This window comes from Leucoraja erinacea, chromosome 1, assembly GCF_028641065.1.
Source record: "Leucoraja erinacea ecotype New England chromosome 1, Leri_hhj_1, whole genome shotgun sequence".
NCBI lineage: Eukaryota > Metazoa > Chordata > Chondrichthyes > Rajiformes > Rajidae > Leucoraja > Leucoraja erinaceus.
The window spans coordinates 167,180,692-167,194,663 of NC_073377.1; the positions used below are offsets into that span (position 1 = coordinate 167,180,692).

The 13,972-nt window shown below is 44.0% G+C and overlaps 1 protein-coding gene across 1 annotated transcript in view; it reads left to right on the forward strand.

Moving 5' to 3' along the window:
* The window catches only part of LOC129704457 (ADP/ATP translocase 4-like), a 29,814-nt gene that overhangs the window by 13,454 nt on the left and 2,388 nt on the right, over positions 1 to 13,972 (forward strand). Inside the window, exons 2-5 of the mRNA XM_055647542.1 lie at positions 236 to 363; positions 3,531 to 3,648; positions 6,344 to 6,498; positions 9,106 to 9,231. Coding sequence (XP_055503517.1) covers positions 236 to 363; positions 3,531 to 3,648; positions 6,344 to 6,498; positions 9,106 to 9,231 — 527 coding nt within the window. The remainder of the gene's footprint in view (positions 1 to 235; positions 364 to 3,530; positions 3,649 to 6,343; positions 6,499 to 9,105; positions 9,232 to 13,972) is intronic.

Genomic DNA, 13,972 nt, shown 5'->3' on the forward strand with positions numbered 1-13,972 from the left:
CACGGTACCAGTGGCAATTTTAACATGCACCCAAGAGGGCAGATGACACCAAATATAATAGTCCAGAATTTACACTTGCTGCTCTTAGAATACCAGCCTGGAGTTTTTGGTAAGGTTTCTGAGTGGGACTTTAACAAGAATGCCACTAATTGAACTGTAAAAATGTACTATTTTTATGTCAATTTCTTTTTATTGTTAATATTTGAAAATATTTATATATGTTCTGTATTTTTAGGAATTGTGAGTTTTTGGCGTGGAAACTTAGCAAATGTGATTCGATACTTCCCAACTCAGGCTCTGAATTTTGCCTTCAAGGACAAATATAAGCAATTGTTTATGGCAGGAATTGACAAAGAAAAACAGGTATGCTGTAGATGTCGGTAAACTGCAATATTATCGTAAATGCACTACAGGTGCACAACCTTTTATCCGAAAGTCTTGGGACCAGACACTTCTCGGATTTCGGAATTTTTCTGATTTCGGAATGGAAGATTTTTAGCGTAGATTAGATAGGTAGCGCGGGCGTCTTGAAAAGTCTGGAGCGGCTGCCTCCTCCCCGGAGACCGGGGAATCATTGTAAATCATTGCTTAAATGTTAGTCAGTTAGTTTGGAGGGATTTTATGTGGTGGGGGGGGGGGGGGGGAAGGGGGAAACTTTAATTCTTAGTCCCCTACCTGATCGGAGAGGCGGGGAGCGGGCAATGCCTTACCGGGTCGCCGTGCGGTAAGCTCCGGAGCTTACCGCCGACTCCCAACATCGCGGGGCTGCGGGCGTCCGGTCGCGGGCGGCGCTGGATTTGGAGCGCCGCGCAGCCAGGGGTAGAGTTGCCGGGGTCGGAGCTACAACCGGCGCCACCCGCGGCCAGACGCCCACAGCCCCAGCTCCGCGATGTTGGGAGTCGGCTGCCACAGCACTCCGGAGCTTACTGCACGGCGACCCGATAAGGCATTGCCCCCTCTCCGACCAGGTAGGGGACTAAGAATTAAAGTTTCCCCCTTCACCCCCACCCCCCCTTCACATAAAAGCCCTCCAAACTAACTGGACTAACATTTAAGCAATGATTTACAGATGTTTAAGTGTCTCCCCGGTCTCCGGGGAGGAGGCAGCCGCTACAGTAGTACAGACCTGGGTTGACCGTGGGTCGTTTCGGGTCAAGTTTGGCACCAAACGCGAGCTTTGGTGTGCAGACAACATCCTGGAAAAAATGTCCGGTTTTCGGAGCTTTTCGGTTTCCGGAATTTCGGATGAAAGATTGTGCACCTGTATTATGAAAAATTGGAATAAATTTGGTTACAAATTGTTTTTGCTTTTGTTTATTGTGAGCAAAAGCGTACAGGGACAGTACTACATTCCCAAAAATAGTGAACAAAATGTGAAGGGAAACTCAGAAGTTTTACTTTCTAATTTGCGGTTCTATGTAGTTATATCAATGGGAGTACAGATCTTATAAAATGCTTAATTGCACAGGATCCAAGGTTATTTTGTTTTTTCTCTTTCTCACCTTCTACAAATGTTGAGGAATCTTATCAAGGTTGAGCTCCATTCTACTGTTAGACCATGCAAAATTCAAACGGAGGAGGTGGTGTCTGGAATAATGTTTCTGAAAGATGAATACATTTATGGACCTGTCCCACTTTGGCGATTTTTTGGGCGACTACAGGCGACTGCCATAAAGTTTTCAACATGTTGAAAATTTTTCGGCGACAGTGGCGACAATTTTTGTTAACGTAGGTTTTGTCGTAGGTGAATTCCATCAAAATTAGTCCCTGGCAGTCGTCTAAAAAGTCGCCTAAGTGGGACAGGCCCATTAGGGTTTCCTTTTTAAGCATGTATTTGCACAAGTTTCAGATACGGTACATATCAGGTTGTTAGTGATTATGAATTCCTATTAATTTATTGCCTTGTCTTTCTGACTCCCTTATATTTTAGTTCAAATAGACATGAGCCAAGACATTTACTCTTGTCAATGGAATAATTTTTTTGATGTCTTGAAATAAGCATGTGATCTGGTGCATTTAGAAAAGTAAAGCAGTTGCCATGACAAGCTAAGATATAATCCATCAAAATACTTTATAAAAAATAGATGCAGGAGTAGGCCATTCAGGCTCTTCAAGCCAATAGCACCATTCAATATGATCATGGCTGATCATCCAGAATCAGTACCCCGTTCCTGCTTTCCCCATATCCCTTGATTCCGCTAGCCAAAAGAGCTATATCCAACAATCTCTCGTGAATACTTCCAGTGAATTGGCCTCCACTGCCTTCTGTGGCAGAGAATTCCAAAGATTCACTACTGGGTGAAAAAGTTTTTCCTCATCTCAGTCCTAAATTCAATTTAATTCAATTCAATTCAACTTTATTGTCATTGCACAAATGCAAGTATAGGTACAACGAAATGCAGTTTAGCGTCATAGTCATAGTGCAAGATAGTAGAAGTAAAAATAAAAAAACAAAGTTGGCATACAATAAAAGTTTATTAAAAATAAATTAAAAAAAAGACCTATTCCTTATTGTTAAACTGTGACCTATTCCTTATTGTTAAACTGTGACCCCTGGTTCTGGACTCCCCCAACAGTGGGAATGTTTTTCCTGCATCTGGCCTGTCCACCCCTTAAGAATTTTATATGTTTCTATAAGATTCCCTCTCATCCTAAATTCCAGCGAATACAAGCCCAATCGATCCATTCTTTCATCATATGTCAGTACTGCCATAGTGGGAATTAACCTGGTGAACCTACGCTGCACTCCCTCAATAGCAAAAATTACCTTCCTCAAACTAGGAGACCAAAATTGCAATCAATACTTCTGGTGCGGTCTCACTAAGGCCCTGTACAACTGCAATAGGACCTCCTTGCTCCTATACTCAAATCCTCTCGCAATGAAGGCCAACATGCCATTAGCTTTCTTCACTGCCTGCTGTACCTGCATGCTTACTTTTCAGTGACTGATGTATAAGGACACCTAGGTCTCGTTGCACCTCCCCATTTCCTAATCTGACACAATTCGGATAATAATCTGCTTTCTTGCTCTTGCCCTCAAAGTGGATAACCTCACATTTATCCACATTATAATGCATCTGTCATGCATCTTCCCACTTACCCAACTTACCCTAGTCACCCTGCAGCCTCATAGCATCCTCATCGCAGCTCACACTGCCACCTAACTTTGTGTCATCCGCAAACTTAAAGATGTTACATTTAATTCCTTTGTCTAAATCATTACTATATATTGTAAATAACTGGGGTCCCAGCACTGGCCACACCAACATTTAACACCAATGATTGTTGCTAAATCATGTAGGAGTTGTTTAATTATAACTAAGTTTAAACCTTGATAGACTGGAGAGGAGGTTTCTGTTAAAGTTGAAAGCAAATATAAGTAATATATATACAAAAGTTGAATCGATGAGATTTAAAGCATTGTATTAAAAGTCTTGACAGTTGTTGTTAAGGAATCTTTGTGTAGATGTAAGTAAATGTGTTTATGTTGAGTTTAAATATTCAGAAGGATAAAAATGTTTTCATTTCAGTTTGGAAAATGGTTTTTAGCAAACTTAGCGTCTGGAGGAGCTGCAGGTGCTACATCCCTGTGTTTTGTATATCCACTGGATTTTGCGCGAACACGTTTGGCAGCTGACGTCGGCAAAGGTAATGCCAAGGAGGAAATTACTTCACATCAAGCAATCAGTACTCACACCACAAAAACAATAGTGCTAAAGACTTGATAACTACTATGAGTTGAAGAGAAGGCTCTTGAGGAGGGTATTGAAATAATTAAAACTGAAGGTTTAAGGAGTGAAACTGCAGGGAAACAATGTCGAGGTGGTCTGAAAAGTTATTTAAGGAAATATTGACAACATTAGGTAAAAGCAGCTGGGTCAACACATTGATTTAAATAACTAAGGAGAAGCATTGAATTATTTGCTCAACCATATCAGAGTCAAAATAAAATTTGTGAAAATTCACCATGTTCATCGTCATAGAAAGAAATTAGAACACAGGAAAAGAAGAAATGGGTATGTTCTACATTAAACTTGCCTCATCATTCAGTAAGACGGATTCAATGCTCATTACAACTTGGAACGCATCAAATCTATGTCAGCTTCTAGTAGAACACTTTTTATTTCCTTTCCTGGTCCCTTTGGCCATAAACTTTAATATTTCTAAATCATAAAATTTCCTTTTATTCTTTTACCACCCCCACCAGCTGGTAACATAGTGGCACATCTTTGGGGTATGGGGTGAAACAAGAATACCCTGCACAATCTTGGTGAGAATTGCAATCTTCACATAGACAGCACTAGTCAGGTCAGATTGAACCCAAGTCCATGGGGCAGGAACACTAAATGCTGTGCTACCATGTTGCCCCATGTTGTCTATTTTACAATCCACCTTTACATCCCTGATTCCCAGTCCAAAATTCTGTCTCAGCTCTGTATATATTCAACATCTGAGCAGTTACTGCCCTCTTGTGGTAGAGAATACCAGAGATTATCATATGTTAACCCAATCATCCCTGGGATCATTCTCGTAAACCTTCTCTGAACCCTCTCCAGCGCCAATGTATCCTTCCTCAGATATGGGACCCAAAACTGCTCACAATATTCAAAATGCAGTCTGACCAGAGCCTTATAAAGCCTCAGCAATACATCCCTGTTTTTGTATTGTAGCCCTCTCGAAATAAATCAGATTCAGATTCAACTTTAATTGTCATTGTCAGTGTACAGTACAGAGACAACAAAATGCAGTTAGCATCTCCCTGGAAGAGCGACATAGATTATGATTTCAATAAATAAATCTATTTACATGCATACAGTCATAGACTTCCTTTTCCTGTGGGAGGAGTGTCCGGGGGGGGGGGGGGGGGGGGGGGGGGGGTGATTGGCAGTCACCGAGGTACATTGTTGAGTAGTGTGACAGCCGCAGGGAAGAAGCTGTTCCTGGACCTGCTGGTCTGGCAACGGAGAGACCTGTAGCGCCTCCCGGATGGTAGGAGGGTAAACAGTCCATGGTTGGGGTGAGAGCAGTCCTTGGCGATGCTGAGCGCCCTCCGCAGACAACGCTTGCTTTGGACAGACTCAATGGAGGGGAGCGAGGAACTGGTGATGCATTGGGCAATTTTCACCACCCTCTGCAGTGCTTTCCGGTCGGAGACAGAGCAGTTGCCATACCATACTGTGATACAGTTGGTAAGGATGCTCTCGATGGTGCAGCGGTAGAAGTTCACCAGGATCTGAGAAGACAGATGGACCTTCTTCAGCCTCCTCAGGAAGAAGAGACGCCGGTGAGCCTTCTTGACCAGAGTTGAGGTATTGTGGGTCCAAGAGAGGTCATCGGAGATGTTGACCCCCAGGAACCTGAAGCTGGAAACACGTTCCACCTCTGTACCGTGGATGGGGGTGTGCGTGCTGCCCCTAGACTTCCTGAAGTCTACAATGAGCTCCTTGGTCTTCTTGGAGTTAAGGGCCAGGTTGTTGTCAGCGCACCATGCTGCTAGGAGCTGGACCTCCTCTCTATAGGCCGACTCATTGTTGTTGCTGATGAGACCAACCACCGTTGTATCATCTGCATACTTGATGATGGTGTTAGTACCATGTACAGGTGTGCAGTCGTAGGTGAAGAGGGAGTAGAGGAGGGGGTTCAGCACACAGCCTTGTGGAACGCCGGTGTTCAGAGTGAGGGTTGAAGAGGTGTGCTTGTCTAACCTAACAGACTGGGGTCTGTTGGTTAGAAAGTCCAGTATCCAGTTGCAGAGGGAGGGGTCGATGCCCAGGTTTGGTGATCAGTTTTAGAGGGTATAATGGTGTTGAATGCTGAGCTGTAATCGATGAACAGCATTCTTACGTAAGTGTCTCTGTTGGCGAGGTGGGAGAGGGCGGAGTGAAGTACCGTTGAGATGGCATCCTCCGTACTCCTATTCTTGTGATAGGCAAACTGATAGGGATCTAATGTGGGGGGTAGGCAGCCTTTGAGGTGTGCCAGGACCAGCCTCTCGAAGCACTTGGTGATGATGGGGGTAAGTGCAACTGGGCGGAAGTTGTTGAGGCTTGCCGCAGTGGAGTGTTTTGGCACCGGCACGATGGAGGTGGTTTTAAGGCACGTGGGAATCCGATAGCCTGGAAAATTTGCTACTCTGGCGTCAACTCTGAGCTACATTTATAGAGATTTCTTGTGTTATTATTTATGTTTTATAAATGTAGAGGACTCATTGGTCCATCATTTTCAATGTACAATTATTCATTCGGGATACAATCTGGAATCCATTTAACCGTACAAAATAATTTTATGCATCATGTACCAAAAATGTTTTTTAGTCTAGCTGGAATGTTTCTTTAAATTGTAGGTCCGCAGGAGAGGCAATTTACAGGTCTTGCTGACTGCCTTGTGAAAGTTGCAAAACGAGATGGGCCTCGCGGTCTTTATCAAGGGTTTGCCGTTTCAGTGAATGGCATCATTGTATATCGAGCTTCCTACTTCGGATGCTATGATACAATCAAGGTGATTTTAAAAAATATTTATTTTTGGAATGAGTGAAAAGTCTTTTTTAAATTTGTCCTATTCTCCAATCAAGTATTGACACACATAATGATTTCCCTAGTCTGCAGATATTTTCAATTTGTTTTTCAGATTATTTGAGATTCCTGGGTCCCAAGATACCTAACTTAATTCTTAGATGCCCAATGAAATTACTTCAATTTATCTCAGCCATGCATTTTTATCACATGAACTGTGATTTTGTTTAGATTGTTGAACAATATCAATTAAAAGACTGCCTGGAAATGTAGCTATGTAGTGAATATTTTTAGGTGCTAACAATTTCAGTTCCAGACCGAAATCAAGAGAGTGGGGGGGGGGGGGGGGGGGGGGAGAGGAGAGGGGAGGGAGGGAGGGAGGGGGGGGAGAGAGGATGGAGGAGATGGCAGGAGGTGAGAAGAGGAGGGGTGGAGGGGAGCCGGGCGAGTGAGTGGGCTGCAAAAAGCGGAGAGAGAGGGCCCGAGTCTCTGGAAACCCGGAGTGGTTAGCAGCTGGAGGGAGGGGGGGGGGCGAAGGGGCGTGACTTCACAAGCTGCGCCGGCGGCGAAGAGAAAGTTCTTCAGCGCATGAGCGCTGGTGACCTCGAGATCTGCAGAACTTGCTCGTTCTTTCTGCGCCTTTTGAAGAACGGGGGGGGGGGGGGGGGGGGGGGAAGGTGGTGACATAACTCATGGAAAACAGTGCGCATACGCATTGACAGCAGCTGCTTTAATCCAGAGCAGGGGGGGAGAGGGGGGCACGAGCAAAGGCATTGTGAGGTCAGCAGCTGGGCAGCGGTTATATTTTTTAGAAATGTCAGTTTGGTGATAAATTTTAGTAAGAAACTCTGGAAATAATTAACTAAATTTACGGGGGAGGGGGGAGGGACTGGGGGAGAGAGAGAGGGGATGGAGGGGTAGGGGAGGGAGGGAAGAAGAAGGAGAGGAGGTGGTGTGGGGGGAGAAGGAGGGAGGCAGAGAGGGAGCGGGGCGGAGAATTTGAGGGGTGGGGGGGGGCGTCGTCGTCAGATGTGAAGGTGGTTCTTGAACGCAATAATCACTCGCTCCCTCGCTGCAACAAGACAGTGGTTATTTTTCAAAAGCCCTGCGAGCAACGCGACTGGCAGCGCGTGCGGGTAGCAACAGGAGGGTGGGAGCAGGGGAGGCTCTCGGCTTCAGGGCCCGAGTGGGGGGGGGGGGGGGGGGGGGAGCGGTCGGGGGAAAGAGGAGGAGGAGGAGGGGGGAGATGAGGAAGGGAGCAGAGAGAGGAGAAGAGAGTTCGGGGGAAAGAGGTGGGGGGGAGAAGAGAATAGACAGTGGGGAGAGGAGAAGGGGGGGGGGGAGAGTAGGAGGAGGGGGAGAGGAGGAAGCGAGCGGGCAGCGGGGCGCGCATCAACCAAACAACTTCAGCGGCCTCAATCGAGACTCCAGGGGTGGGGGGGGAAGGGGTCATCCGAACGCTCCCGTAGGCGGCTGCAGGATTCAGGCTTCAGGGCCCGAGGAGGAGGAGGGGGGAGTGGAGGAAGGGAGCGGGGAGTGGGGAGCGTAACTAACCGCATTGGAAGTCTGCACAGCTGGTCGCGAGCAGCAAAAGGAATTGTGACGTCAGCAGCTGGCCAGCGGCGATATTTGTAAAAAACAGTCAGTTTGTTGAACAATTTTAGTGAAAATATCGGGAAATAATTGACCAAATTTACAGAGGAGTGGAATAAATCGCTACTGAAATATGTAAAAATGTCCCCTTTTTGGCGTCTGGTTTTCGAGGAGATACGTTTCAAAGGCAAAATGACACACCCACACAGAGTTTTACTAAGTATATGATATGATATGATAGATTTAAATGAGGAATTTAATTTTTGTATTTTCTATAATCAGTCATCAGAAAAAATAAAATATTTTAAGCCTCTTCCACATCCTTTCTTTCCTCTATATGTGGCCACAGTCCCACCGCATAAAATTGGTGTAAACCGTGGTTATGCTGGTTGCATATCTGCCAAGTTATTCCATGGTGTACATCTCTATGACACGAGGACACCAACACTTGCATATTCCTCTCCAAGTCATGCATTACCCTGTCACCATTCCTTCACTGGTGTACAATCTAAACCCTGGTATTTCTTATCCAAGTCTTACAGCCATATTTTTTCACCCCAAGTTCAGAGCAGCAGGATATCACATTGAGGGTGGTTTAATAATCTCATTATTCAAATGTGGAGAAAGGAAGAGGTAGAGTCATGAACATTTGGAGTAGGTAAATGTGGATTCTTTATTCACTTACTGTTTTCTGGAGCTGAGCTTATTTAGTTGGAAGAATCATATAAACACCATGTAATTACCTAAAGCGGTGAATGTAGTTAAGGTCAGTAGCAAAATTTGATTTGGTGTTTGCATAATATGAATAAATCAGCAATCCAATACTTCTTGAACAAGCCCGTCATTTGAGGATCAATTGCTTAAACGTTACCGTTGTAAATGTAGAGGGTATATTTTCAGTGGAAATGCCTGACTGTTAAAACATCCATTCAATTTCTCAGTTTTCATAGCAATCTACTTTCATGTTTTCTTGTTAAAATTATTTTTCTCCTTCCCACAGGGTGTGTTACCAGACCAAAAGAATACTCCTGTAGTTGTGTCATTTATGATTGCTCAAGCAGTTACCACATTTTCTGGGATATTGTCTTATCCTTTTGATACAGTGAGAAGACGTTTGATGATGCAGGTGAGTAGCAAATTTTGAAACGTATTCTTTGATTCTCCAGAGCGGTTGCGTGTTCAGAAGACTGGTTGACTCCCTTCTCTCTTCCTCTCCCCACCCCCCACCCCCCTCATTTGTGTTGATTGATTAATATTAAATGGTAATCAGGGCTCTCGCTTAACTTTTTTTCCCTGTTGCCAGCTGGGCAACCTTGGCAGTTTTTTAGGTTGCCAAATGACAGTTTAGGTGGTCATTTAAGATGGCTTGCATGACGCGTGCGATAATGTGCTCGGATGAAGCGCGTAGTTACCAGTCGGAATTATACTCAATGAAGCATTCACATATTATTTCTGCTTCAAATACAGTCACAAACTACACATTCACCAATCAAGACATGATATATCCCACAATGACATACAGCAAAATTATAAGACAGTATCTCAACTCTTTTTACACATTGCAATTAATGCAATTTCTATTAGTTCTTTCAACTTTCAAACAAAAATGTGGTTGGATTATTCAGCTAATGATCAACCTGTGTCAATAAATCCTGGACTATGGTAACATATATGCGTACGTATAGTTGTGAATGTTGCTCATTAAATAACTACAGTGCTGATACTCCATATTAAAAGCCGTTAAAATGAATTCTGTAATAACATGTCAACGGTAGCAGTGACAATCGAACACTGCGGTTTTAATGTTTCATATGTTCACAATTTAATTAATCCATCTTCATGGATTAAAACAAATAATAACATTGGGAATTAAAACACATTTGATTGCATTCCGTTATCAAACATAGTAAATATTCGCTCTGAAGAATTTCCAGGACAATAGGGTCAGGGAAGGGGGTGTGTGTGAATCAGTGCGGGGTGGATGGATAGATGGCGGGGGGGGGGGGGGGGGTGGTTAGTTAAAGGCAGTTAGAAGGCAGTCGGTGCAGAATGGATGGATTGAGGCAGGTGAATTAGTACGTGTTGGTTGGAGTAGGTAAAATTGTGAGGGGGAGAGCACTGGGGATGTCAGTGGTGTTGAATGGGGGGGGGGGGGGGGGGATACACAAAAGTGCTGGAGAAACTCAGCAGGTAAGGCAGCATCTATGGGGCAAAGGAAATAGGCAACGTTTAGGGTCGAGACCCTTCTTCAGACCCCCCATTGTCCCCCCCCCCCCCCCCCCCCCATTCTTCTTGAATGGGAGGATCAGTACAGGGTGGATGGGGGGGGGGGGGGGGGGGGGGGGGGGGAATCAACGCAGGATGAATGGGGGGGGGGGGGGGGGTCAGTACAGTGTGGAACGGAGTGTCTGTGCAGGATGAAAGGATGAATGAATGAAAGGGGGAATCACTACAGGATGAAAGGGGGAAGGTGCAGGGTAGAAGGAGGGTGGGTCAGTCCGGGATGAATGCGTGGATTAGTACAGGATGGATGGGGGATCAGTACAGGATGGATGGAGGAGGTGCAGGATGGATGGGAAAGGGGTAAGTACAGGGTCAATTGGGGAACCAGTGTAGGATGGATGGGGGGGTGGGGGGGGGGTATGGCGGCAGGAGAATTAATGCAAGGTAGATAGGGTGATCAGCGCAGGATGAATTGATTTGGGGTGAGGAGCACGGGATGTCAGTGAGGACTGAATAGAGGCGGGAATGGGTATCAGTGCGGGATGTAGAGGAGGGATCCCAGGATAAAGGGGTGGAGGGGGCGTACGAGAGAGAGAGAGAGAGAAAGGGGGCGAGGTGGGGAGGAAGGAAGGCCAGCGCTCCTCGGACAACATCGCCCACTGCCTTTGCCATTGGGAATTCCTCCCCACCGCCTCCCTCCTCCGCCAGCCAACGGTGCCGAGCGGTGCAGCTCAAAGATCCTATAACTATAGTATCTTTGGTGCAGCTGCTTCAGAAATGTCGGAGCGATTGACGGGTCCCGCGCAGCGGTGGCAGCAGCTCCATCACCAACTACTCCCTGATAGCGCCCGCTGCTTGCAAACCCGCTAACGGGATAACCGCTTTCAAAACAAACCCTCCCGCACGCCGAGACCTCTCCCGCCTCCCAGCTTCGGCGTGTGGGAGAGTTTTTTTTTAAAGCGGCGAGTAGTGGCAGGCGGGGGGAGGAGGCGATGGAGCCGCTGTCGCGGTCGCTGTGCGGGACCAGTCATTCGCTGCGACCCTTCGTCACCACGCACCTAGTATCTTTCTCACGCAATACAGCCGTCACCGCCAACACAAAGCGTCACGTTCCTTTTCTCCATAGATGCTGCCTGACCCGCGGAGTTACTCCAGTTTTTTGTGTCTATCTTCGGTACAAACCAGTATCTGGTTGCCAAGCCGGGCAAAATGACTCGGTGTTTAGTTGCCCGGCGGCGCTTTGAGTGGTCAGTGGCACCCGGGCAACCGTTAATTTCGAGCCCTGGTAATATTTAGCATGTATTCATTATAGTATAAGGAAATAGCAATATTTTAATTTCAATAGAGAGCTTGAGAGCCCATTGAGATTGGTGCACTGGATGGGGGGGAGGCAGCAATGCAGGGCCGAGGCCAGCGAGCGGGTCGAGAAAGTGAATAAAAGCTAGGTTAATCTTATTGTAAAAACCACGAGGTGTTTTAAAGTGAATGTTATCTTTAAAGATGGCGAAAATGAAGCCGTCAGAATCAAGCGTTGTAGAAATTGATGTTGAGTCGAGCAGTGTAAAAGTGACTGTTGGGGAGTTGCTGTTTTTGAAATGAAGCCCGCCCCATGACGTCACTGGAAGGTGGTGGAATATTCTGTTTCACTCTACCGTTGGGGGGGGGGCATTGGCTATCCATTGTGATTTGACGTCTGCGAGTGGCATTGTGACATTTGAAGCTGTTGGAAAAAGGCTCCCTGAGAAGCAGTTTTTGCCTTTTTTTATTTCAACAATTAATAACTTCGGAAATATAGGTGGGAATGCGAAGGGAAGATGTTTATCGCCACCATGGGAAAAATGCGAGTAGGATGTGTGAAAATGGGAAGGCTGTGTCCTAGCGTTTAGAAGAAGAAAGGAATTAACCATTGGCACACACAGAAACAAACAAGATGAAGACTTTTTAGTTATATAGAGATGGAGATGGCATACGACATGCTCTCCCTGCATCATATCCCCCTGTAAGATCTACCATTTCTGCCAGTTCAGGGTTTCTTTTAAAAATTACAAATTCAATCTTAACTTGAGTGACCTGTGTTTGGTTCACAACTTTATGTAGAATAAATTCATTAAGTAATTTACATATAACATGAACAAGTTATAACACCAATGAAAAACACTACTTGTCCCTCAGAGGTTCATCCTGCAAGTAAATATTGCACGGTCTCTCTTCCTCCTGTTGACTAAAACTTCCCTTGGTTCCTCCTCTGCCTGTCTCTCTGTGTGTCTATTTTCTCTTTCACAGTGATGTTTCCCAAAGACAAAATCTTTTCTTTTTGTCAATATGAAAAAACATTTTCATTGGTCCGATCATATTTGCTACCACAAAACTATACAAAAAAACCTATAAGGAAAACCCCATAATACATCGTGGAATACGAATTTGGAAACAATTTAAAAAAAGTTTTAAAATTGAATAATATACCACTATGCCTTCCCATTGTAAATAATCCTTTATTCAAGCCATCCTTTTTGGATAAGGGTTTCACACAATGGAAAAATTATGGAATTAAAAAGATTGGATATCTTTATGGGAAAGGCACTTTTCTTTCATTTCAAGAGTTACAACAGAATCATGGACTGCACTCAAATAATTTCTTCAGATATCTAAAAAGTAGAGATTATGTTAAATCTAACACACAAGTCTATAGGACTAGGGTACCAGAAATCCTTGATGAATGTTTGAACAAGCATCCAAACTGAAAAATTAATAGCTTATATTTATAACATGCTCCTAAACAACGAGGTACCACCGACGGAACCATGTAGACACACATGGGAAAATGAATTAGGTCATCCTATAACAAAAGATTTGTGGGACGAAAGTTTACAACATATACATCAATGTTCGTTAAATGCCAGACATGCTTTAATACAATTTAAAGTCTTACATAGATTACACTACTCTAAAATAAAACTAAATAGAATCTTCCCACAAATCTCTCCTATTTGTGATAAATCTCTACATCTAGATGCTAATTTAACACATACGTTTGCAAAACATTTCTGGACTGATATTTTTGAAATAATTTCAGAAGTTATTAATACAAAACTGGATCCAAACTCAAAATTAATAATACTTGGAATATCAGAGCAAAGTTTAACAGTCACAACAAGCCAAAGAAATTTCCTCGACTACAATATAATAACAGGGAAAAAATTAATATTAAAATTTTGGAAAGGCCCTACAACCCAATTAAAATGTGGATTGTGGAAATGTCAGAGACCCTATATCTAGAAAGAATTAGACTTGTCTTAATGGACAAACAAGAACTTTTTGATAAAATATGGGCTCCATTCATTAATTATCTGACGGGATAGATTGGCCCAGCACGAAAACCCAACTGAAACTTGAACTCAGGATTGGATGAAAAGTCATACTTTATAATCTACGAACCTATCTCCAATGACGTATTATAAGTAATCCATTCCACCTTTTTTGTTTTTTTGATATTTGTAACTCTTTATTCTCTCTTTCTCTCTTTTTCTATATAAAAAAAACACTTTTATATAGCAGAAGTAATCGACAATTGAAAATTTTAATAATGTATGACTGATGTATATGAAAAGTTTTTTTACTATAATATGTAACTATACTTTATAATA